General features: G+C 45.2%; 1 protein-coding gene across 2 annotated transcripts in view; it reads left to right on the forward strand.

The window, feature by feature from the left end:
- Positions 1-13478: 13478 nt before the first annotated feature.
- CDA (cytidine deaminase) overlaps positions 13479-23781 on the forward strand; it is a 28649-nt gene continuing 18346 nt past the window's right edge. For both annotated transcript variants that reach the window (XM_017662764.3, XM_017662762.3), the window contains exon 1: positions 13479-13895. In XM_017662764.3, coding sequence (XP_017518253.1) covers positions 13739-13895 — 157 coding nt within the window. In that variant the 5' untranslated portion in view covers positions 13479-13738. The remainder of the gene's footprint in view (positions 13896-23781) is intronic.

The following is a 23781-nucleotide window of genomic DNA, read 5'->3' on the forward strand; positions in this document are numbered from 1 at the left end:
AACATCGTCGTCAATGACAACAATAATAAAAGCAGCTAACACGTATGGGATGTTCACTATGAGTTAGGCCTGTGCTGACATTTCACGTCATCCTCAGGACAACCTGCAAGGGAGGTGCTATTGTACCCCCACTTTACAGATGAAGAAAATGAGGCTCAGAGGAAAGTTAAGGAATGAGCGAGGTCACACAGCTGGCCCGCTAGTCTCCGGGTGTTTCAGTTTAGCGTTTAGTTTAGTTAACCGTTTTTTCAAATAAAACTATAAATGCCTCTGACATATTAAACTGAAAAGAGCAGGGCTCAGTGCATGTGCCTTTTTTGGTTCAAACCTATGAATCGATGTATTCTTAAGTCAGTCATTGAGAACAAGAAGCCTGTTGTCATTTTTTTTTAATCTGGGGTTGGAAGTCACAGTTGGTATTTGAATCTTACAGCAGCTTGAGCATTCATTAGACTCCTGCTTTGTACAAATGGGCATATCAAGAAAACCCTCATCCTCGTGGATAAGTAGCTAGCAAGGTAACCATTTGTGAACAGTTCACTTGCACTAGCAGAATACTCTGTAATTATTCTGAGTCACAATAGACATGACGTCTTGTTTCTAAGATAAACCAATGATCTCAAAGCCACTCACATAGCTAGTAGAGAAAAGGGTCAGGGGCCATTCAAAATGTACCACAGGCAATAAAATGCACATTAGAAAAAAGGTCACCAGTTGTTGCAAAACTGTATTATTCAGGAGTTAATAAAGAGCAACCTATGTAGGTATTTCCAGCAGAAAAGAATTTAGTATAGGGAACCGATGCTTATAAAATCATGGGGTAGGCTGGAGTAGTGGAAGCCAGCAATGTCAAGGTCACAGCACAATAGCTGCCAAGGTCACTGCTACCTAGGCTGCTGCTGCCCAACTGTCTTGTACCCGTGAAGCTGGGGACAAGACTCTGGAACACAGAACCTGAGCAGAATTTGCCTACCATCTACCGGTGTCCCAGGGAGATGGCTCAGTCCTATGTGAGGCTTCCACATCCACCTGAGTGAATCTCATTGGTGGAAACTGCATCTCATCCAGACCCTAGCTGCAAGGCAGTCCTGAAAACGCAGCTTTTAGTCATTTAGCCTCTACAATAGAGGGATCTGAATGGATATCAAGTCCCAGGGGACAATATCAAGAAGCCCACCGTGGTGCTGGGCGCATGCTCTTAACATATAAGAGCAAAGACTTGCCTTGGATTTAATTAAGCAGGCAAGTAGCAGTACTGTAGTATCTACCCTTTGTGTAATTGTACATAAGCAGAAATCTGAGAAATTCAAGGTGAAAATAAGGTGCTTATCAATGACATACTAAAAGAAGATAAATGCACCGGGCTTTCTGAGGTATTTAGGACCCTTGCTGCGGCCTTTCCCTCTGCCAGGAAGAGCCCTCCCCAGGCATCTGAGCTACCTGCTCACTCCCTCATCTGCTTTAAGTCTTTGCTTCTCACTGTGGCCCACCATTACTACCAGATTCAAAACCACCACCTGCCTCTCCCGCCTCCCTCTTGTTCTTTCTTCCATATGATGTACCTACCTTCTTACATACTATATAATGGACACATTTATTGTGATCATTTTTATTACCTTTCTCCCTTGGTAGAAGGAAAACTCCACGAGGATAGGGGTCTTTGTCCGCTCTGCTCGCTTTTGCACCCCAAGAGTGTAGAACAGTGCTTGGCATGTAGTAACTACTCAATAAATCTATGGTGAATTACTAAATGTATCCAGGGAGAGGCAGTAGAAATTTGACCCCAAGGCTTACAGAAAAACAAGTCAACTGTGCGTCATTTAAAAAAACACCAGTGCTCTCCAATGTATTAACATCCCTTTATGACAAATTGAGGGATGTGTTGCTCTGCGTGACAATTTTTGAAGAGTTAAAAATATGTGTTAGAGTGGTGAGGCTTAGAACCTCACCCCCCCTGTTTTGAGAGAAATCTGCATCCGTGGATGTTTTAAGGCCCTTGTCTAGCTCGGATTAACACATAGTCTACAGGCACACACTTGATCATCTACAATTGCCCTCTTACAGCACTAAACTATGTTTTCTACCTTTATCTTGCATCTACCTACCACTTCAGCATTTTATTAAAAATAAAAATAATAATAATAATAAAGGGAGAAAAGTGGGATCCACATATAAACCAAGTATAAAAATCAAACGAATATTCATATTTGACCTGATTGTTTATAGTTCATGATGCGTGATCAAAACCGAAAGTGTCTGTGATGACTGCCCTTGCGCTGTTCACCGTGTAAGAACTTATTCACTATGTAAGAACTTGTTCACCATGTAAGAACTTGTTCGTTATGCTTCAGAAGATTGGAGACTGACGAGAATTAGGCTTGGGGTGGATTAATGATTGTAGGCTTGGGGTTGATTAATGATTGCGCATTGAGCATTGACCCCCCTATACAGAATTTTATTGTTGTTAACAACCATTTGATCAATAAATATGAGACATGCCCTCTCGAAAAAAAAATATGTGTTAGGAATGATATACTTCTGGTTCCTGATGATAATCACAAACTAACAAGGCCATCTGTCCCCCTCCCTCGCACCTTGCCCGGGGAGTGCCGCAGAAAACCATCTTGGTTGGTGGAGTGATGGCCGACAGAAGGAAGTGAGAATATGCCGAGGTGTTGTCTTCTCGGGAAGGAAAATATAAACACTGATAAGCTTTAGAAATTAACGGGGGAAATTAAATAAAAATGAGTCATTATAATTATGGATAACCACCAAAAAGAAAAATCAATAATTTTCAAGCTGGTAGAAAAAGAAGTATGGATTTAATAAAAGTCAGAAAAGGGTGGGTAAGAAAATGAAAACAGTAACTGAAGAAAAATACGCACCCCATGTTCACTGTAACATGATTTACAATAGCCAAGATACGGAAGCAACCCTAGTGTCCACTAATGGATGAATGGATAAAGAAAATGTATATCAATACAACAGAATATTATTCAGCCATAAAACAGAAGGAATCTTGCCATTTTCAACAACATGGATGGACCCTGAGCATTATTTCATTATGATAGGTGAAATAAGGCAGACAGAGGAAGATAAATACCATATGATCTCACATGTGGAATCTAAAAACCAAAAGAAGCAAACAAACAAACAAAAAATAAGGTCATAAATACAGAGCACAGACTGGGTTGCCAGAGGCAGGAGACTGAAGGTGGGGGGTCAGCAAAATGGGTGAAGGAGGCCAAAAGGTACAAAACATCCAGTTATAATTAAATCAGTCTGAGGGACGCAATGGTGACAAATGTTAATACTGTGCTGCGCATTTGAAAGTGGCTAAGAGAACAGATCTTCAAAGTTCTCATCACAAGAAAAAAAGTTTTGTAACTCTGTATGGTATGAAGACTTATTGTGGTGATCATTTCCCAATACATAAAGTATCAAATCATTATGTTGTATACTGAAACTAATATAATGTTATATGTCAATTATAACTCAATTTTTTTAAGTGGGGAGAGAGGGGGAAAGAAACAAAAATAAAATACAATATACTGGTCAGGATTCCATTGCCAACAACAGAGTCCACCCAGCTGGTTTTAAAGAAACCGTGGACTAAGGTGATTAGGTCGGTTGCAGACTCTATGCCAGGGAAAAACCCTGAATCTCATTTTACAAACAGATTCTAGCCTTCAAGGCTCTATAGTAGGAGTCATGGTGGAAAGAGTTTGGAGGGTGCTAAAGAAGGTCAGGCTTCAGTATGTACCACTCTCCACTCCCTAGTTCCTCAACAAACATTTCCACCCCACTTTCCACTCTTAAGCTTCCATAAAACAACCACATGTTATCACCCATCCTAGTGCAAATGTATCTTAATCACACAAGAACATTTTTATCTCTTTCTCAAAAAATAAAAATCCAAAATCCAGTAGGAACTGCATCAAGCTCCCATCCAGGGACCCTGGGTGACGTTCACCTCTTTCTAATCACAATCCCATTTTGATAGTCTGTAATCTGTGCAACAGGTTATAAAGTTCACACCAAAAAACCACCTTATTAAAAATAGTAAAGGAATAAAGAAAGACAATTAGCACCATCAGTACATACATGCTGACTTAGCAAGTCACAAAAGAAAGTTCTTGGGGTAAAAGGGTTTATGCCTGGCTTTATTCTCATGGTGGTAGGTCGAGCACTAGAATCATGTCAGCATCCAGCAGTCTGCAGGTCTGTAATCCACCTGCTCTCAGCCTCCACCCAGATCACCAGGTGGGGTTCCTTTATAGTGACTCAGTCGATAATAACTTATTGCTTATGGGTATGGAAGCATTAGGCCAGCAGCAGGCCAATTACGTCATCAAGTAGTTTAGGGTCAGGTGAGGATTCTGGCCACAGGCACTTCCATTTTTCTCACAGCAAAGAGAGGAGAAATTAGAGGAGGGCTGTAATTCTCATTTCTGCCACAGGTCATGAGGCATTCATCACATCCTTCCTGTACTATCGATTCCATTTTCCCTTTGCCTCCAGCAAGCACCTCATAATCAAAAGTTTTACCCAATGGGATGATCCGAGCTTTTTCAAGGAGGAAGCTAGCTCCTGGTTGTCCTGCTCATCCTGGGTTGCTGTCCTCTTCCATCAATTTACCACTGATCACAGAATTAGGAGGCAGCCAGAGGATTTCATGGGATCCAGAGACACTCTTCTCCCTGTTCCCGCTGTGCAGCACCAACTGTATTTCCCCCTTGGTAACCAGAATCAATAACTCCAGCCCTCCCCATCTTCTTTCCTGTTCACAGGGCACAAGTCTGAAATGGCCAGATGTTGGTCTTAATTTCCAAATCAGTGTGTCCTGGTGGAAACATCCTTCTTGTGCATACTAAGGCTTAAACTGGCAGAGCCCGAGGTCTTGGGGAAGAAGAGAAAAAATGTTATAAGTTACCCAGCCCAATTCCCTGATCCACGAATTCTGGGAAAGAGAAACACTGCTTTGCTTTTGTTGCTGATTCAGAACATATGCCAGCATTTCAGATTCACGCACGGTTGTCTGCTAGCTGACACTAATCAAGTCCCAATAGGCCATGTCACCAACCCATAAAGCCAGATGATTCTGGCGATAAGAATACATGGCAAGACCATTGAATCTTACGTTCACCTGCCAATTTATTTTCTTTTGCTGAAAAATGAAGTCTCTCATCAAAAGCAATGCTATTTGGACTACCATGATTGTGAATAAGACATGGAATAAACCCACTAATGATGTTGCTGGCAGAAGTATGGCAGGCAGAGAATGCAAACCCATAGCCAGAATAAATGTCTATTCCAGAGGGCAAATCTGTGCTGCCTCCATAATGAAAGGAATCCAATGTAACCAACCTGCCACCAGATGGCAGGCTGGTCCTCTCCGGATCAGTTACGTTTACATTACTGAAGTCTCAAAGCCACCTCTGACAGCTGGACACTCAAGCTGCAGTGCGGAGACTTAAGCAGAGATTGCTAATAGTCACTGAGTATCCACTGCCTTCTTCTTCCTCAGTAAAATAACCCTGATTTTATTCAAGTCATCAATGCACTCTCTCGGAAAGAAAGCATTTCCCAGCTTCCTTTGCTACTAGGTAAGATCATCTAACTAAGGTCTACTCAATGAAAGGTAAGTGGAAATGCACTTTTTATTCTTCTGCTGTTCTTCCTTCCTGCTGCTTGGAATGAGTTTGTGAAAGCTAAATCTCCAGTAGCCATCTGGATCATAAGATAAACTTAAAAATGGAAGCTACAAGCTTAGGAGGTAGAAACTGGGTCCCGGATGACTGGAATCCTAGACGAAAAGAGAGATGAAATTACATCTTATTTCAACCACTATTATTTGGAGTTTTCTATAATATAAGTCAAACCTAACTCAACTGATGTATATAGTAAAGAAGACAGCAAGGAAAAATCCAATATGTAGCAATAATTACACTAAGTATCAATGGACTGAAGTATCTGATCAGAAGACAGAGACTTATTGTTTTTCAGCCAGTAATACACAATTTAAAACAGATTCACTTACAACAAAGGACTGAAAAATTAAAACTAAGGCAAGGTTTCTTCTTAGAGCCCATGGACCCCCAGTGAGTTACTGAATAGAACGCAGGAAATCTGTGAACTTTAGAGGGAAATATATGCCATCATTTTCACTAACCACTAACTAATGATATTCAATGATCCCAGCACCATTAATTGCATAGATGTGGATAGCAGATCACAGAAATAGTAGTAGTACCTGTGATTTTGTCAGCAATATGAAGCATAAATATTTTCCTATCAGTTTATTGCAGTATCCCCAAGTATCTTTTACTCCTGTCCCTCCTTCAAAATCACAGTAGTTATCAGGGCTACTATTAGATCTTATTATTTGGTATATTAATTTAAAAGTACATGTAATACAATATTACAAATACTATAACTATTCTAATAACTCAATACAATTGGTTTGCTTTACAATTCTGTACTTTTAAAAACATTTTTTGAAAAGGGTTTCATAGGCCTCCCTAGGCTGCCAAAGGAATCTATGGCACAATAAAGTTTAAGAACTCCTAAAATAAAGGGATTCCCAGGTTATTAACATTAATAGAAGAAAAAAAAGGATATAAGGTTTTTTAAAAATCAGAAGAAACAAAAAGGGATATTATATATTAAAAAAATAAGTAATAAATCTGAAGGAGATATGGTCATATTCACCTACCATACAGCTTCAAAATATATAAAACAATGACTGATAGGAAAACATGGGGGGGGGAATATGTATATATATATGTACATATATATATATATATATAAAACACACACACACTATATACACATTATGAATATATACATGTATATTATCAACCCTGTGCTAAGTCACATTCAAAGACTGACTTTCACAATTTCAGAGATAATAATAAAATACCATATATAGCTTTATGTCAACAATTTTGAAAATTTAGATGAAATGGACAAATTCTTTAAAAAAAAAGCAACAACACACAACTAGTTCATTAAAACTGTCTCAGGGATCAATAGAAAACACAAATAGCCCTACAATATGTAAAGAAATTAAATCGATAGTTTGATTATTTTCTTAAAAGAAAAGACAAAACACAAGGTTCACAATGATTTTACAAGAAAATCCTTCCAAAATGTCAAGGAATAGATTATTCCAAACTTATATATGAGCTCCTACTGAGGCTAGATAAAAGTTTTCAGAGGATTTTGAAAAACTGATTCTAAAATTTGTACAGAAGAGCAAAGGCCCATACATGGGGGAAAAAGCTGAGGATATTTGACCCCTAGAAATTAATGATTATTACAAAGTTACACTAATAAAAACAAGTGTGGTATGATATGGATATAGGAATGAAAAAAATTCACCAATAGGATGTGATAGAGAGTCCCAAGCCATTCCCATTGATACATAAATTTGAAATTTGCCATAGCTGGCGATGTGGATCTCTGGGGAAAGGAAGGATTATGCAGTTAGTGGTGTTGGGATCATTGACTATCAATTACAGAAAAAAATTAAATTGGACCCCTACCTTACACCAGAAAAAATAATAATTAATTCCAGATGAATGAAAGACTTAAAACTGAAAAGTAAACTTTAAAACTTTTCAGAAGACATTCTCCTATGAATCGTCTTATGGATACATGGGAGAAAATCCTTGTTCACCTAGAGCTGGGCTCCCAGAATCTGAAGATAAGAGCACACCTAGTGTCACTAAGTGCGGCCAGGCGCTCTCTAGCAGCTGTAGCTTGAGACCCCAGCAGCCGCACATGAAGGTTCCAGTCTCCCCTGACCTTTGCCAACACTTATCACCATCCTACTTTTTTTCTTCTTTCTGCCATTCTGATGGGTATAACGTGACATCTAATTGTTTTTGTTTCATTTCTGTGACTACAAGGAGGTGGAGCAAATGCTTCTTGGCTATTTGCAATCCCCCTTCTGTGAGCTGCCTGTTAGTATCCCTGATTCAGCTCTCTGTAGATTTTCCCTTCTTTTTCTTGTTGATTTGCCATGAGTTCCTTACATAGTCACCGTACTATTTCTTTGCTATTGTACTAGCCCCTGAAAAGATTTTTTTTAAGGCTTTCAACCTTCCAATAGCTTTGTCTATGAAGTCCTTCACTGAATAAAACTCCTTAATTTCTATGTGGCCAAATTAGAAGATCTGAAAATTTGTACAGAAGTTCTTTTCCATCCCCATTTCTTCTATAAAATACCTGTTTGAGTCTTTAGTCCGGTATTCTACTGGGATGTACACAGGTCTGAGCACCCAATTCCAAAGCTGGAGTTGGGGGCTCCCCATACAACCAAAAAAAAAGCAATTCCCCATACAAGCTGGGTGTCCAGTTCAACTCAATTCTGACCCTGCCTACCCAGAGAAAGCATCAGATTCCACGGGTTAAGGGTTTGGTCCTACAAGACTGCCTCCCACAGATGCCAGTTGCAAGCCCAAGTTGTCACCTGTGTTCCTGACCAATTTGCAGTTCCCACAACCCCCTCCTTAGGTTCAATTAATTTGCTAGAGCAGCTCATATAACTCAGAGAAACATTTTTCTTCCTAGATCACTGGTTTATTATAAAAGGATATAGCTCAAGAACAGTCTGATGAAACAGATGCATAGAGCAAGGTATAGGGAAAGGACCTTCTCTAGGTGAGTCACTGTCCCAGCATCTTCATGCATTCCCCAATCCAGAAGCACTCCAAACACCCTCCTTTTGGGTTTTTATGAAGTCTTCATTATGTAGACATGATTGATTAAATCATTGGCCATTGGTGATTGATTCCACCAGCCCTTCAATATCACCCTCCCCCAGAGGCCAAAGGGTAGGACTGAAAGTTCCAACCCTCTAATCACATGGTTGGGTTCCCTGGCAACCACTCCCCATCCTTAGATGGGGTCCAAGCAGTCACCTCGTTAACATAACAAAAGACACCCCTCATCGCTTAGGAAATTCCAAGTATTTTAGGATCTCTGTGCCAAGAACAGAGTTGAAGACCAAATATATAATTCTTATTATAAATCACAATATCACAGAATGCTTGTCTTTCTGTTACCGATTTTAGGAATTCTGGATATATTTTGAATTCTAATCCCTCTAAGGGGTGTTAACTCCCCTACATTTCTGGACTACCCTATGCCTGGGCTGAGCAAACTCCCATGCCCAGAGTGTGCGCAAAGTAGGAAGCCATGAGTATGTCCAGGAAATGTTCACTAAAGCTGGGAGTGACATATGAGGCAGGTAAGGATATATAGGGGAGGCACTTCTATTCCCACTGTATTATTTCCTAGGGACGCCGTAACAAAGTGCAGCAACCTGGTTACTTGAACAAGTTTATTCTCTCCCTAGGTCCAGAGGCTAGAAGTCTAAAATCAGTGTGTCAGCATGGCTGGCTCCTTTTGAGAGCTGTAAGGGAGACTGTTCCCTATCTCTCTCCTACCTTCTGGTGATGGCCAGCAGTCCTTGGCATTCATTGTCTTGTAGAAGCAGGGTTCCAAGTCTTCCTCCATCCATTCATATTCTCCCTGTGTCTCTGTGTCTTTACATGACCATCTTCTTTTTTTTTAGGTCATCTTACACTTTATATCATTGATCTCTTAGATGGCAATTATAAATAAATATGTTTAAAATTATTAAAGCTGTAAAAGAAAGAGCTAGGAAACAAAAACATTATATATATATATATATTTTTTTTTATTAAGGTATCATTTATAGACACTCTTATGAAGGTTTCACATGATTAACGTTGTGGTTACTACATTCACCCATATTATCAAGTCCCCCCTACCCCAATGCAGTCACCGTCCATCAGTGTAGTAAGATGCCACAGAGTCACTACTTGTCTTCTCGGTGCTATACTGTCCTCCCATGACCCCCCCCCCCACAGACCATGTATGCCAATCATAATGCCCTTCAATCCCCTTCTCCCTCCCTCCCCACCCACCCTCCCCAACCCATCCCCTTTGGTAACCATTAGTCCCTTCTTGGAGTCTGTGAGTCTGCTGCTGTTTTGCTCCTTCAGTTTTGCTTTGTTGTTATGCTCCACAGATGAGGGAAATCATTTGGTACTTGTCTTTCTCCACCTGACTATATGACCACCTTCTTATATGGATACCAGTCACACTGGATCAGGGGCCAGTATGGCCCTCACTTAACTAATTCCATCTCCAAAGACTCTGTTTCCAAATAAGGTCACATTCCAAGATACTGGAGGCTGGACTTCAACATATCTTTTTTGGGGAACACAATTCAACCCATAACGCCTACTTTGTCCACTATAAACATCCACCTGTCATTTAAGACTTCTCTTAGCCTCTTTTCATCTGGGACACTTTCTCCAACCCACCTACCCACCACTCCCTCCAATTTTCAGTATTGCCACAGGACCCAGTGCCTAATCACATGTTAGGGTATTTTATAACCATCTATTGACTTGTCTGTTTCCTTCACTAGAGTGTGAAATCCTCAAAGGCTTACCAAGTCTCATTCACCTCTGATTCCCTAGTGCCCCACACAGGGCCCAGCACACAGTATTCATTATCACATGAGCTAACACTTTTTGAGCACTTACCGTGTACCAGTCACAGTGCCAAGAGCTTTACATATATTCGCTTGATTTTTACAACAATCCTAGGAAGTAGTGTGTTAAGTCTAGGTAACAGAAGGTTGACAGAAACAAAACTCAAACAAGTTTAAACACTAAGTGAATTTATTAGCTCAATTAAAAGAAAGTCTAGAAGTATGCCTTCAGGCATGGCTGGATCCAGATGTTCAGAGAGAAATCAGGGTTCTATCCCTCCATTCAGCAGCATTGCTTCTTCCTACCCGGCTTCACTTGGCAAGCAGGCTCTATCTACCCAGAGGGAAAACTAGGTATCAGAAATAGTCACATCGTCTTCGCTTAGTAACTGCACTGGGAAAAACCCGCGTCCCCACTGAGTCAGCAGGAAAGTGACGTCTCTAGCTGGCCATCCTGCGTCAACTACTTATACCTACCAGGAATTAGAAGCACAATGACTGGCAGCTTACCGGGGTGAGGGTCTCCCCTAAAGGAACCAAAATAAAAGAAATGGGAAACCTTTTTGAGCAGAATACAACTGTGGACTCTGTGATCCACCATAGGTAAGTGGTAGTGCTGTCCCACTGCATGCGCGAGGAAGGACACTAACTTGCCTAGGTGCATGGCTGGTAATAAGAAGCAGAAATAAGATTTAAATTGACTGGTGTGATGCCAAGGGCTGCCCATTCTACCAGCTTCCCAGGTGTTCTGGGATGAACGAGAGCCCACAATGCAGATGCAGGCAAACAAACTCGGTTTGAGATCCACTTGTGATCATTATGAGCTCAGGTGTCCTCATCAGTAAACTATGGGCTATAATATTGCCAGTATCTACCTTATGGTGAGGATTACATTAAAAAAATCAAATCATGCGTTTAGCACAGGGCCTAGCACATGGAAAGAACTAAAGAAGAGTTAGCTGTTATGAGTAACTATGGATTGAATGAATAAGTGAGTGAGCTCTGGGTGGGTCTTCTCAGAGAGGAAAGGCCTGAGGGCAAAGGTTGGGAAGGTCTTTGGGCCCCTGACAGTTTCCACCACTCCTCAAAAACACTTTCTTTAGATAGTCCTATCCTTTGAGCTGGGCAATTAATTTTTCTTAATTTATGTAGAGTGGAGGTTAGAGGATGTTTAGAAAATATTCTTAATATTGGCTCTACACCTGTCCCAGGCCCACTCTCCCCTTCCATTCAGACAACTACCCTGAGCTCCTTCTATAGGAAATTCTAGAACTACTATTGTCTCCCAAGCTCCATACAGCTGGGTTTGCAATGGGTGCTGTTCCCACCTATGACCATGTGCAGGTAAATAGCTATGAAGGTGCCAAAGGCCATAATTTGCCTGCAGATCATCCAGGTTCTCCTGGCACTATGGAGCCAACGAGTTCAGCCCCAGGCCCAGGCAGGGCTGGGTTTAGCTGGGGTGGGTCAAAACAGGGCAGAGGACAGGATTAGGGCTGCTTATTGAGGTCTCTGACAGGCCTGACAGGCCTAGAACCCTTTTCCCAGTTGTAATTATACATGCCCCAAAAGCTTTAGAATTATTCCCATGTTGAGCGGGCACACGTGGTCCCAGGACACCCTTTGCTTTCTTTCCTGGCACCTTTAGGGTGCCTGGATGGTGCAGGACAGAAGGGGCAGGCAAGCAATCCTGCTGGGTTCTCTGCCAGCCCTGCCTCAGATTCAGCAAACTGCTCTAGATGCCAAGGGTGCAGATCCGGGAGGAAATGGCAACAGCGGGCAACCAGCTGCTTCTGTGAGGGCTGATGTGTGGAAAGGGCATGGGGGAATCTGAAGGGCGGAAGGTTTGGGAGGGGAGGAGGAAATGAGGCCAACTTTGCCCAACTCTACAGCAGCCCAGCTGGGCGTGCATGTGTCTCTCTGTGGCCCAGAACTCAGAGGAGCAAGCTGCAGGACACAGAGATGCTGGGCGACAAAGCCCAGAGAGGTCAACACGCAGGGCTTGGAGGTGCTGCCTCATTTTCTCCCCCTTCTCCAACCTTACCCCAGCCCCTTCCCCAGCCCTTGGAGAAGGCGCTGATTCCCTCCTGCTTGCAGGAAGTCTGGGGACATTTGAATGCCTCTGGACACTCTTCTGGAGTTCTAACCTTCCTAAGTGATCTTGGCCTAGTCACTTAATGGCAATAACCCATTTTGCATGGAGTCACAAAGGGTGCTCATGTCATGACGTCACAGGATCTTCCAACTGTGCTCACTGTGTACAATGAGTAGCTCATTCAATCCTCTGCAAGATACTGCTAGTGCCCCCATGTACAGATGACAGAACTGAGGCTTAGAGAGGTGGCATTAACTTTCCACAGTTGCATGGCTAATAAATGGCAGAAATGAAATTCAAACTAGGGTCTAGTGAAGTCAGGAGGTAGAACAAAGATTATTACTATCCTCACTGTAGATATGAGGACTGGCTCGGATAGGTCAAGGAAACTGCCAATGGTTGTACGTGGGGAAAGTGGTAGAGCCAGGATGCAAACCCATTTCTTTTACCACCAACCCAATTTTGCCAATAAAAAAAATGAGGAGGCCTGAGTAGATGATCTCAAAGGTTCCCTCCAGCTGAGGTACTTTTTACTTTGGGTTGAGACAGGGAGGAGTTGGAAGGAAAAAGGATGAAAATAAAGAAACATGCCCTGCATGTTGCTGTATCTCACACTCCCTGACTCAGAAAGCCAGTGTGGCTGCCCCAGCTCTGCCTTTCAGCCTCAACTCATCCCTCAGGGAAGGAGGAAGTCATTCAATAAGCTGAGGGTTTTCAGCCCTGGGAGCTTGGACTTCCTCGACCTCCCACTGACTCACCCAGCAACCTCTTCCCTGAGGAGTATGTGCCCACAGTCACCACAACACGGCAGCACCATCCCCTGTCCCCCTCACTCATCTGTGTGACAGCAGTGGGAGAGGTTCCCAAGGGAGAGTGGGAAGCACCTGCGGACTGAGTCGCATCCTCTCCCACTGGGACCCTCATCGCATCCGCCCACCCCAAACCGAGGGGGCTCCACTCCCTACCGGCCCCTCCCAGCAGCCCAGCAGGAGTGCACCTGGGAGCCTCCCGGAGGGACACTCCCCGGGGAGGAGCTGCCGGCATGGCGGGCCCAGCCCAGGCTGGCCGCCAGCTCTCAGTTCTGCTCCTCCGCCCACCCCGGGACCAACATGGCCCAGGAGCGTCCTGCCTGCGGCGCCCTGGAGCCCGAGCACGTCCAGCAGCTGCTGATCTCCTGCCAGGAGGCCAAGAAGTCCGCCTACTGCCCCTACAGTCGCTTCCCGGTGGGGGCCGCCCTCCTCACTTGGGACGGGAGTATCTTCTCTGGTAAGCGCGGGTGCCTTGGGTCCCCTCCAAGACAGCCTGGTTGGGGGGTTCAGAGGACAAGCTGAAAGGGCGGGAGGCGCCGCATTGGGGAGGGGAGTCTGTCGCTCTTCGCTGGGCCTGCCCTGCAACGCTGCCGCTCGTCCCTACCCTGCCTACAGTCCCAGACTGTGGGGACGAAGGTCTGCTCAGATCCACTGGCTTTCAGTTATTGGAGGACTGGGAAGGGGGTTCGATGGGGGAGGACGCTGGAAGGAGAGACCATAAACGCGGAGCTTGAGCAGTCTGGTGTGCTGGGAGGGAGACGGTTAGCATTTCCTGAGCCCTCTCTGCGTGCGGTCTGGCACCCGGCTACGGCTTCCACAGGTCATACCAGCAAGCCCTACCCTCCCACTCATTGAGCTAGGTATTATGCCCATTTTTCAGTGAAGAAAACTGAGGCCCAGGGTGGTGACAGGACTTTCTCAAGGTCACATGGGGCCCTGGTGGTGGGGTTCCCAAAACCCTTTCTTACTGTCGCTTGACTTCCTGGGGGAGAAAGCAAGGACTCCAGATCTGGAGACTTGTTAGTGGGACGCGGGCCTTGCAGAGGGTCTTGGAAGAAAGAAGGGGGGTTGGGTTGCCAGCAATGAGTGCCAGCCTGGGGAGGTGTGGACAGGAATCTGAATCAGCAGGAATCTGTCCCTCCACTCCTTTTCTGTGGCTTGTTGCTTTTATAGCAAAGCTCACTTGAACAGAAAGGCAAATTTGTTTTTGCTCAGCTAAGGGGCATTCTCATTCAGGGAGAAGCCTGCCCCTCCCCACCCCATCCCCAGCCCCCTGTGGGGAGATGAAAATTGGCACAGTGGGACCGACAGAAATGCCCAGCCCTGCTGCCCAGACTTCCCCTTCCCCTTGGCCGCAGCAGCTATTTAAAGGAACAGAAGCTCTCATGCTGACAATTGGTGACACCCACCTCCCACCCCCCTAAACCCACCCCCACCCCTGTGCCGGCAGCCCTGAGCTAGGTGCGAGCCGCTCATACCCACCACCGCTCATCTGTGAGTCTGGCGGCTGGCACCTCCCCTTCTCTGTTGCCCTCCCTGGGCACCTCTTGATGTTCATGGTACCCCTTGTCTTATAAGGTTGTCAGGTTTCACAAGTCACCTGGGTTTTACACCTCTTTGAACAGAAGTAACCTCAGTGAGTGCTCATCTGTGAGAACAATGTGACTGATGTCCTCTCTCCCTACAACCCTGCAAGGCAGCTATTGTATTGCCACTTTAAAGAGAAGCAACTGAGGCTCAGAGAGGTTAAACACCTGAGATTACAGAGCTGGGACTCGAACTCAGGGTTCCCAATTCCGGAGTCCACTGCTCTACGGGACTAAAGAATCTTTGAGCATCATGTAGAAATTAGGCCTGGCCTGGCAGCTCAGATGAGTATTTCACACTAACCACCACTGCAAGAAACATCGCAGCCCACACTGCCCCATGGTTCCAGGGTCTTCAACATAGAATCAGTCACTGATTCTTTCCATTTCTTCCACATTCCCTCTAGATGTTGTACAGAGAGAGGCCCTCCCCGTCTTTGCATTGATTCATTTATTCAACAAATATTTGCTGAGCACCAATGACACACAAGGTAATGTGCCTGGTGCTGGGAAGCAGTGAGCAGAAGTGACATAGTCCCTGATGGCATGGAGAGCCACTCCTCTTGCCCAGGGCATGACTCAAAGTGGGAGCCTCAAAGATCCTAAGGGAATGAATGAGGTGAGCAGGGGTGTGGCCTATTTAAATTGCAAGGAAGGGCCTCTGGGGTGAGGTGAAGGCTCTGGACCTAGAGGTTCCTGGTTTTGAATCCTGGTGCTGCTCTTTGTCAGCTGAGTGGTCCTGGGCAATAGCTTTCTGAGTCTTATCTTGCACCTTTGTAAACGGAGGATCATAACCCCCATCTGTCAGGATGGCTGTGAACAGAGCTGGTTTGCCTGGCCCAGCGTGGGATCACGGTCTTCCCTGATGGTTGGTCTGTGCTGCATCTGTCACAGAGTATGTACAATCTCAGCCCCGGTTGTGAGGCTTTAAATGAACTCATGCCTATAAAGTGATTAACACAGTTTCTGCACCGCAAGAAGAATGTCACAAGTGGTGGCTGCTTCTACTACTAATACTATGAATGATATTGTTTGTGTTATTAGTACTATTTAGAGGCAGAGCATGGAGGACTTTTGAAGGCCAAGCAGGGACTTGATAACAGAGAGTTGATGAAGCACAGAACTAAGGAATGTTATTAAGATGCATAACATGAAAGTGGTGTTTGAGGACAGTTAGTCTGGCACTCAAGGAGGGCTGGGACAGAGGAAAAAGTGTCAGGGGGTGATACCTGTCTTGGCTGACCTATCTACAGTACCAGCACACTACCTGGCCTAAAAATAGGTCCCCAGTTAAGGCTGTTGAACACTGAATGAATGACCTGGAACAGGATAGAGGCAGGTAGAATGGAAAGGAAGGAAAGATGTAAGAGATACTGTGTGGGACAAATGGACCAGGACTGAGATGGGCAGTGGTAGAATGGAGGGAAGGAGTCTGGTTCTAGGAAATCTAGCCAGGCAGACCAGGGCAATGCTGAGATACCCAGGAAGCTGAAGACTACGCTGGATTGTGCTGGGGACATGATGGACAGGGAGCAACAGCAATATTAATAGCTCTGGTGGATTGAGCATTCACTAAGCACTTGGCATGGAAGGTCTCTTGTCGTCTCGCAGCCTCCACATTGAGGGGAGACAATGAGTGTCGCATGCATTACTCAGAGTGCTTTCGGTTGTAAATGACGGAAACCACCCAGAACCATAATGGGCAAAGGTAGCTCTTGTGTCAGGGACAGCTGAACCCAGGAATTTAAATGTCCCCATGCCCTTCTTTATCCTCTGGGTGCTGATTTCTTTCTCTTATCCTGTAGGCGGGCTTTCTCCAGGCATCAGGTAAGAGGAGTGCAAGCAGCCTCTGGTTTACATTCTCACAACCTCCAAAAGCAGAGAGGAAAGAACTCTTCCCCACTAGCCCAAGATGGAAAAATCTCAGGGAAGGGCTCTGAAGGGTCCATCTCCAATCTCATGTTGTCATGACAGGGCAGTGTGATTAGGCCAGTTGATTCACACACATATCCCTTCTGGTGGGGTGGGGAGAATGAGCCGGGGCAGCTGCCATAAGAAGGGGTGTGGCGGTGCAAAGCAAAGCAAAGCAAAAGCCAAATGCACATTTAGTAAATGAGATAACTCAGTTTTATCTGATTCCAAACGCCATGCTCTTTCTGCTGCCCCTGGCTGCAAGGTGGATATGCAAAAGAGCAGGGTGAGCTGGGCTGAGCAGAGGGGGACAAATGGAGAGCATTTTCCAGAATGCCTGGATCTCCTTATTTATATGGAAGGGAGGGTAGGTGGCAATAGAGCAGGGCTTGGAGAGGAGGGAATCATGAATAGCCAAAGGAAACCTGATAGCGCCTCCTGGGGTGAGAGATGATTAGGAGAGGGCATAGCTGAATGTAGACACTGAGTTTATAGCTTATGGCAGGACAGGTCTGCCCAGTTCTGTAACTTTCTCCAGCCGCACAAAAGACCAGCCTCTGTGGGGTCTCCAGACATGGCTGGTATCTGTCCAATTCAAAAGCAAGTCTGACAGCCTTGCTGTCACACTCTTGTAATAATGATCATTTTCCCTCTATTACCCCAGCCCTGTGATCCTTAAAGATGGGCCCCCAGGTAATTAATAGCCACCACAATTATCCTCTGGAACTGCTGTGGGGAGAGCATTGGAGTGTGGGGGGGGGCCCACTTGGGAAGAAAGAGCTGCTGAGGAAAAGACATAATGCAAAGGTGTAAGATGGGACCGAAGGGAGATTGGGCAGGGGAGTGGCGTCAGCCCAGGGCCTCCCACGTGGGGCCCCTGCTGGCTGCACCCAGGGGGTGGGGAATTTCTCTTCAGCTCATATCCTCAGGACAATGGTCCATCTCTCCCTCTCTTCCTCTTTCCAGAGGGTCCTCCCCACTGCCGTTTAGGGAAACTTTACTGAATCAGTTGTAATGAATTCTGGGAGGAACAAACACATTTTTTTTTTAGACACTTAAGCATGAACGTCTGGTTAATTGCCAAACTCAGCTTGCCTGGGCTTAACCTTTCCCTTTCATCCCTCTTCCCCCAGACCAGCCCCTGCCCTCCTGACGCCTACCTGGCCCCCCTTCCACAATCATCTGGTGCTTGATACAGCCCCCTTTCCACAGCGCCGACCCATTGCAGGCCCCGGCCCCACCCCGGCCCTTCCAGGACAGTCAGAGCAGGCTTCCCTAACTGCAACCGGACAGGGAAGAGCAAGAGGGGCTCCATGTTAAACTGAACCTCCACCTTAAAGGTTAAAAGGTAAAGGATTAAAGGTTGAAAGGTAAAATTCCTAGAATGTCTTTAAACACAAAGAATTTCCATTAAATGGCCGTATGACTAACAACCAATCGATCATATCTTAAGCCAGAATAAACGTTCCTAAGAATTAGTAACCAGTCCCTGTTTTCACTAAAATCATTACCCTGAGGGAAGAAGAAGAATTTACAAAATTCTTCTGTGTTAGGCTTGTCCTCTAGAAACATCACAAAGGAGGCCCTGACTGTATTTTGGAAAAACCAGTGAATCACCATCTGCTGACCCTGGAGAGGCACTGCCAGAACCCAAACGACAAGATAACATCAGGGCATAATTCCCAGTGTCATTCCTCCCAAACCCCTCACCCTCTGAAACAGCCTTTATAAGCCCTATGTGCAGCCCCTTCAAAGAGCTTGGCTTTCCTCTTTCCATCAGCCACACGGTATACAAGTTCTCACTCTGCTTGCTTTCATTCTTTCGAGTTCAGTGTTCATTTCTGTAACACTGAAACTCAAGAACCTGGGCTTTGGGGGCCTGGTAACATAACCAGCTGCCTGTCCTTACAGCCTTGCTCTCCCACCACAGCCCAGCTCCCACTGTCCCTTACCCAGATTCATCCGCTGCTCCACTCCACTGTGGCCCCAAAGTGGCTCATCGCAAAGATGAGCTTCCCTTAAAACCCTCAAGGCTAGAACTGAGTTGGAATATAATTCATATATGAAAGAGGGTGTTGCATTTGCAGTAAGCCGGGAGGCAGGAACAGGGAAAGAGTCTAGTATGTCTTCAGGCACATGGACAGGATATTTCTCTAGTATGGTGAGTCCCAAATGTGGTCCCAGATCCTTCTGGGAACTTAGAAATGCAAATTCCTGGGCTCCAACCGAGGCCTACTGAAGCAGAAATTCCAGGACCAGGGCCCAGCAATCTGTCTGAGAAGCTATCTAGAAGATGCTGGTGCCCACTTGCTTGAGGGTGAGGACCTCTGCTCCAGTCTTAACAAGATCCCTCAGAAGAGAAGCTGGGCACACTGCTCTTCATCATTGCTCTTTTCTCTGGGTGACAAGGCCCAAATCACCTTTATGTGACCTTTTTCCTTTTTATGTCTTGACAGCATCTGACCCCAGCCTTGCCTTAAGTACCAAACCAACTCAAAACATGTCCTCACTGAAAATGCCATAGAGAAGAAGGACAGTACTTTGTATCTGGCAGAACAGGATAGGAGCCCTGGCTCCCTGCCACCAGCCTCAGCCTTTATCTTCTATAAAATGGGATGATTATCAGAGTATCTGCCTTAGAGTCATTAAAAGGATTAAAGACGTAATGCAGATACAGTGTTCTTTGGAGCACCTGGCAGGTAAAAGAAAAGCAATAAAAGAAAGCAATTAGTAGGAAGAACACCATCACCATAGTATTTATCATTTGGTCCAATCTCATAATTATGGATTCCTGACTGGGCACCATCCCCGCCTGTCTCTCAGGGGTGTTTCCGAGTCAGTGAAGGCAACCCCAAGAATGGAGCTGGTTTGCCTGGATAGATGATGGTCTGTTTTCTGGGCTTAGGGAAACAAAACAAAATTGTCTAGCCTTTCAGGATTGCAGTCCATGGCTAAGGGCTTCTTTCCTCTTTTTTCTTTTTTTTTTTAAGTCTGGGAAATCACACTTGAACTTGCTAGAGGCCCCCAAAGAAGTTATTCCTTTGCATCTTGGGATCTAGCACCGAAGTAGTAAATGCAAATGGCTGTCGTTTGATAATAAGGAACTGAGAGCCTCCCCGGCCTCATAGTCCAGGCCTGGGTGTGGTGTTAACACAGACAAAGTCTCCTCCCTCAGGAATTTTACGCTACAATGGGGGAATTAGATAATAGAGACATGTATTACAGGAAAATGCTAAGTGCTATGAAAAAAATTGAAGCAAGATAAATGGATTGAGAGCTGGAGGCAGTGGGAGGAGGAAAGAATTTTAGATAGGGTGACCATGGAAGGCTTTTCTGAGGAGGTGACATTTGAGCAGAGACCAGAGTAGGGTGAGCCATTGCATGTAGGGGGAAAAAAGTCCCAGGCAGTTGGAAACAGCCAGTGCAAAAGCTCTGTGGCAGGAGAGTACTTGGCATCCTTGGGGAACAGCTAAAAAGCCAATGAGCCTGGAGAACAAAGATGAGGTCCAAGGTTATGTAGAACCTTGTAACCATGGAAAGGATTTCAAAGTGCTTGAAGGACAAAGACGGGGTCACCATCACACCTTGTCTAGAAGGAACAGAAGCTCAATCACACATGCCCACCCCCATCAAAGCCTTGATTTTCATGCACTTATTAACAGCAGCTAGCAGCTGCTGAACACTTATTTCTCTGTGTCAGGCTTTGTGCTAATTGCTTTACATGCATGATTTTAACTCATTCTTACTAGAGGCCTACGAGGAAGGTGCTGTCATTTTCATTTTACAAATGAGGACATAGCCTCTAGGAGGTTCAATTCCTCTCCCAAATTCTCAGAGCCACTAAGGCTAGGGGTCCCCGGTCAGAACGGAACACAGGGGCTCTTCCTGCAAAACACTTTGAGCAGTGGAATATATGGGTGTGCACCCCTCTGAAACAATCTCTCTCTTTCCTTAATTGGCCCACTGAAATTTTTACACATCCTAAAGGAAGATTTATCTGTATGAGGCCATTCTAAATTTCAAATGCAGACACAGGAAGTCACCCTGAGAGACTGGGTCTTCTGCAATCCGACAATTTGCTTTAACAGCACATCAGCGAAACCCAAGATTTAAGTGAATCATGTTAAATAGGGAAAGTGTTGTCCCTGAGTCAGGGATGAGGCAGAGATGGAAGGGCTGCCAGACAGGGAATGGAGTGGGGAGCAAGGCCAGCAGGGATCTGAATCTGAGAGAGGCAGAAGTCATGCAAAGTGAGATCAAAGGTCAACAAAGGTGGGCAGGTATGAGCAGGCAAGAGCAGGTGTAAAGGGAGTTATTTCAGATGAGCACCAGGAACTTGGCTGGGGAGAGTAGGTGGGGAGCAAGAGAGACATACAAATTTATTCATTTAACTTTCATTGGTCTGGCGGACCTTCCCTGCAGATCTCTTTCTGGTGTTAAGTTGGGTGTGTTCATCGTGCATGGAATGGCTGTGTGGTGTTAGGTGGGGACATATTTGGAATTCTAGTTTTGGGAAAAAGGGCAGCTGTGTATACTGAGCACCAAAGGTAGACTACAAAGAATATCTCTTGTTCTGACAATTTATCACCTCTTCCTCTTTTTTTCCTGGGTAATGAGGTCCACCTCATTTCTTAGCAAGTAGTTCAAATGGGAGCTGCCATCTTTTCTCACATGACCTTTTTAGTGTTCTAAGGATGGACACCTGGGCCAATCAGAGTTGAGCACCTGATCCACAATGGGCCAATCAGCATTGGCCATCTGACGAGGGGCAGGTTGTCTAGTAGCATCCATTCCTCTGCACTGGTTGGACAGGAACACTTGTGATTGTGAGAACCATTGATAATGGTTAATGGGTTAAATGATTAATTTAACCCCTCCAAACACATGGATGTAAATAATGAAGGGACAGATAATTCTGTGAGGAAAATATATGAGGAGATAATGACCAATTTCCAAATTTGGTGAATACAGGAGGAAGAAAATGCTTCCTAATCACAGTGAAGACTCAGACTTAGTAAAAGGGAATATAATAGGTAAGGAGCAGTCTAAATTGATCAGACAAATATAAACACAGTGACTCAAACAAGATGGCTGCTTACTTCTCTCCTCTAACAGACCGGGGGTAGGCTGGGTATGGACTGTTCTGCTCTGCTCCGCTCCACAAGGTTACTCAGGAGATCAGATTCCTTCTGTCTTGAGGTCCTGCCATCCCTAGAGTGATGCCTCCTGTTCAAAACTGTTCAAAACATCATCATACCCATGTTTCAGCTCCTAGGAAAGGGAAAGATGAAGTGGAGAGGAAGCAATGTTCCCATAAACATAAAAATCTAGAAGTTGCCCCACCACTTCTACTCAAATTCCACTTCTACTCAGATTCCAGCGGAATCTATTGGGAGAGTGAACACTAGGAACAGCTGGTCTGCCACAGGGCCCGCCTGGACCTGGAAGTACCTGTATACATCCTCCTTCCCACGCATAGAACCCACTTACCGCCTCCCTCGAAGCGCCACCCAGTCACTGCAGCCAGCTCCAAGAGCCAGATCTCGAGGTGGCACACAGTCTCCATCTTCAGCTCCAGATGTGGCCCTGCTGGTCCAGTGGCCCCAAAACTAAAAAGCAGTCATCTGTCCCCCACTTCACACCCACTCCCACAATATACAAAGTGGAGTAGGAATGAGTTAACAGTCATCAAATCTCCCATTAGGAAAAGAGAAAGCCAGGGACACAGCTGCCACCAGTCCACGCAGTCATCGAACCTGCTGGGCAGGAAGTGTGAAGATTCCGTGCCCTGGCATACACAACACCCCCCTTTCTGTTCTGGGGTAAGCACCTTGTCGCCTGTCCGCCGGGGCCCCTGGCTTGCCCTGTGGGAGCTTCCTGCCGACCATTACCATCCTTGGCCACACAAAGTGGGTTTTAGTGAGAGCGCCCTCCTCAGGCCACACGGCTCTCAGCTCACTTCTGATGATAGAGTTTCTATAGCGAGTGAACAATCATAGGCTTTTGTAGGTCGGGCTTGTGGCTTCCTTGGCCATCTAATTCTATCAAAAACTTAGAAACCTCCCTCAGTCTGTTTGCTTCCATTTGCTTTCATTCATACAGCAGGATCACACCCCAAAATCCTTCCTAAGCATAGTTCTTAAGCCTGACAACTCTCCTTTTTTTACTAGCTGCCTCCCCAGCCTGGCCCATCCCTGCTGCCTCATTTTAATGGTGACTACCTCAGTAGGCTGGGTGAGAAAAGAGCCTATTAGTCAGACCTTTGCCACAGGGCTGATTGCCTTTGCCAGGCAGAAGAATCCTAATGGTAGCTAATGGTCACCTACCAGGTTATTGCCAGGTGGGGCTTTACCAAATAATCTGCCACAGAGTAGCAGCATCCATCAGCTTTCCACCTCACCAAGCCTGCATTCCTTCATTCACATAGCCCAGCTGTAAGCCAAGACCACATATTTTAGATTTTTTTTTTGTTAAGGCTGCATCTCACTTTCAGCACAAATTTCTGTATTAGATACAGATTACATTGCTGTAATAAAAATCCCAAAATACAATGGATATTTGTGTGGCAGAATTCTCTTTTTCTCTCACATAACAGTTCAGGGTAGGTTGGTCCAGGGCAAATGGGCAACTCAGCTCTGCTCCATGAGTTGACCAGTATCCCACGTTCCTTCTGTCTCGTTTCTCCATCCCTATGGCCATAAACTACATGGTTAAAACAGTCTCTAGCCGAGTGGCCATGTGATCAGCTATATTGAAATAGGGATCACTTGTATTACTTAAAGCAAGAAGGAGAAAATGAGTACTGGGGAAAAATTAGTATCTCTGCCTCAGGGCGAAAGGCAAGCT

The sequence above is a fragment of the Manis javanica genome, chromosome 4, assembly GCF_040802235.1.
Source record: "Manis javanica isolate MJ-LG chromosome 4, MJ_LKY, whole genome shotgun sequence".
NCBI classification, from domain to species: domain Eukaryota; kingdom Metazoa; phylum Chordata; class Mammalia; order Pholidota; family Manidae; genus Manis; species Manis javanica.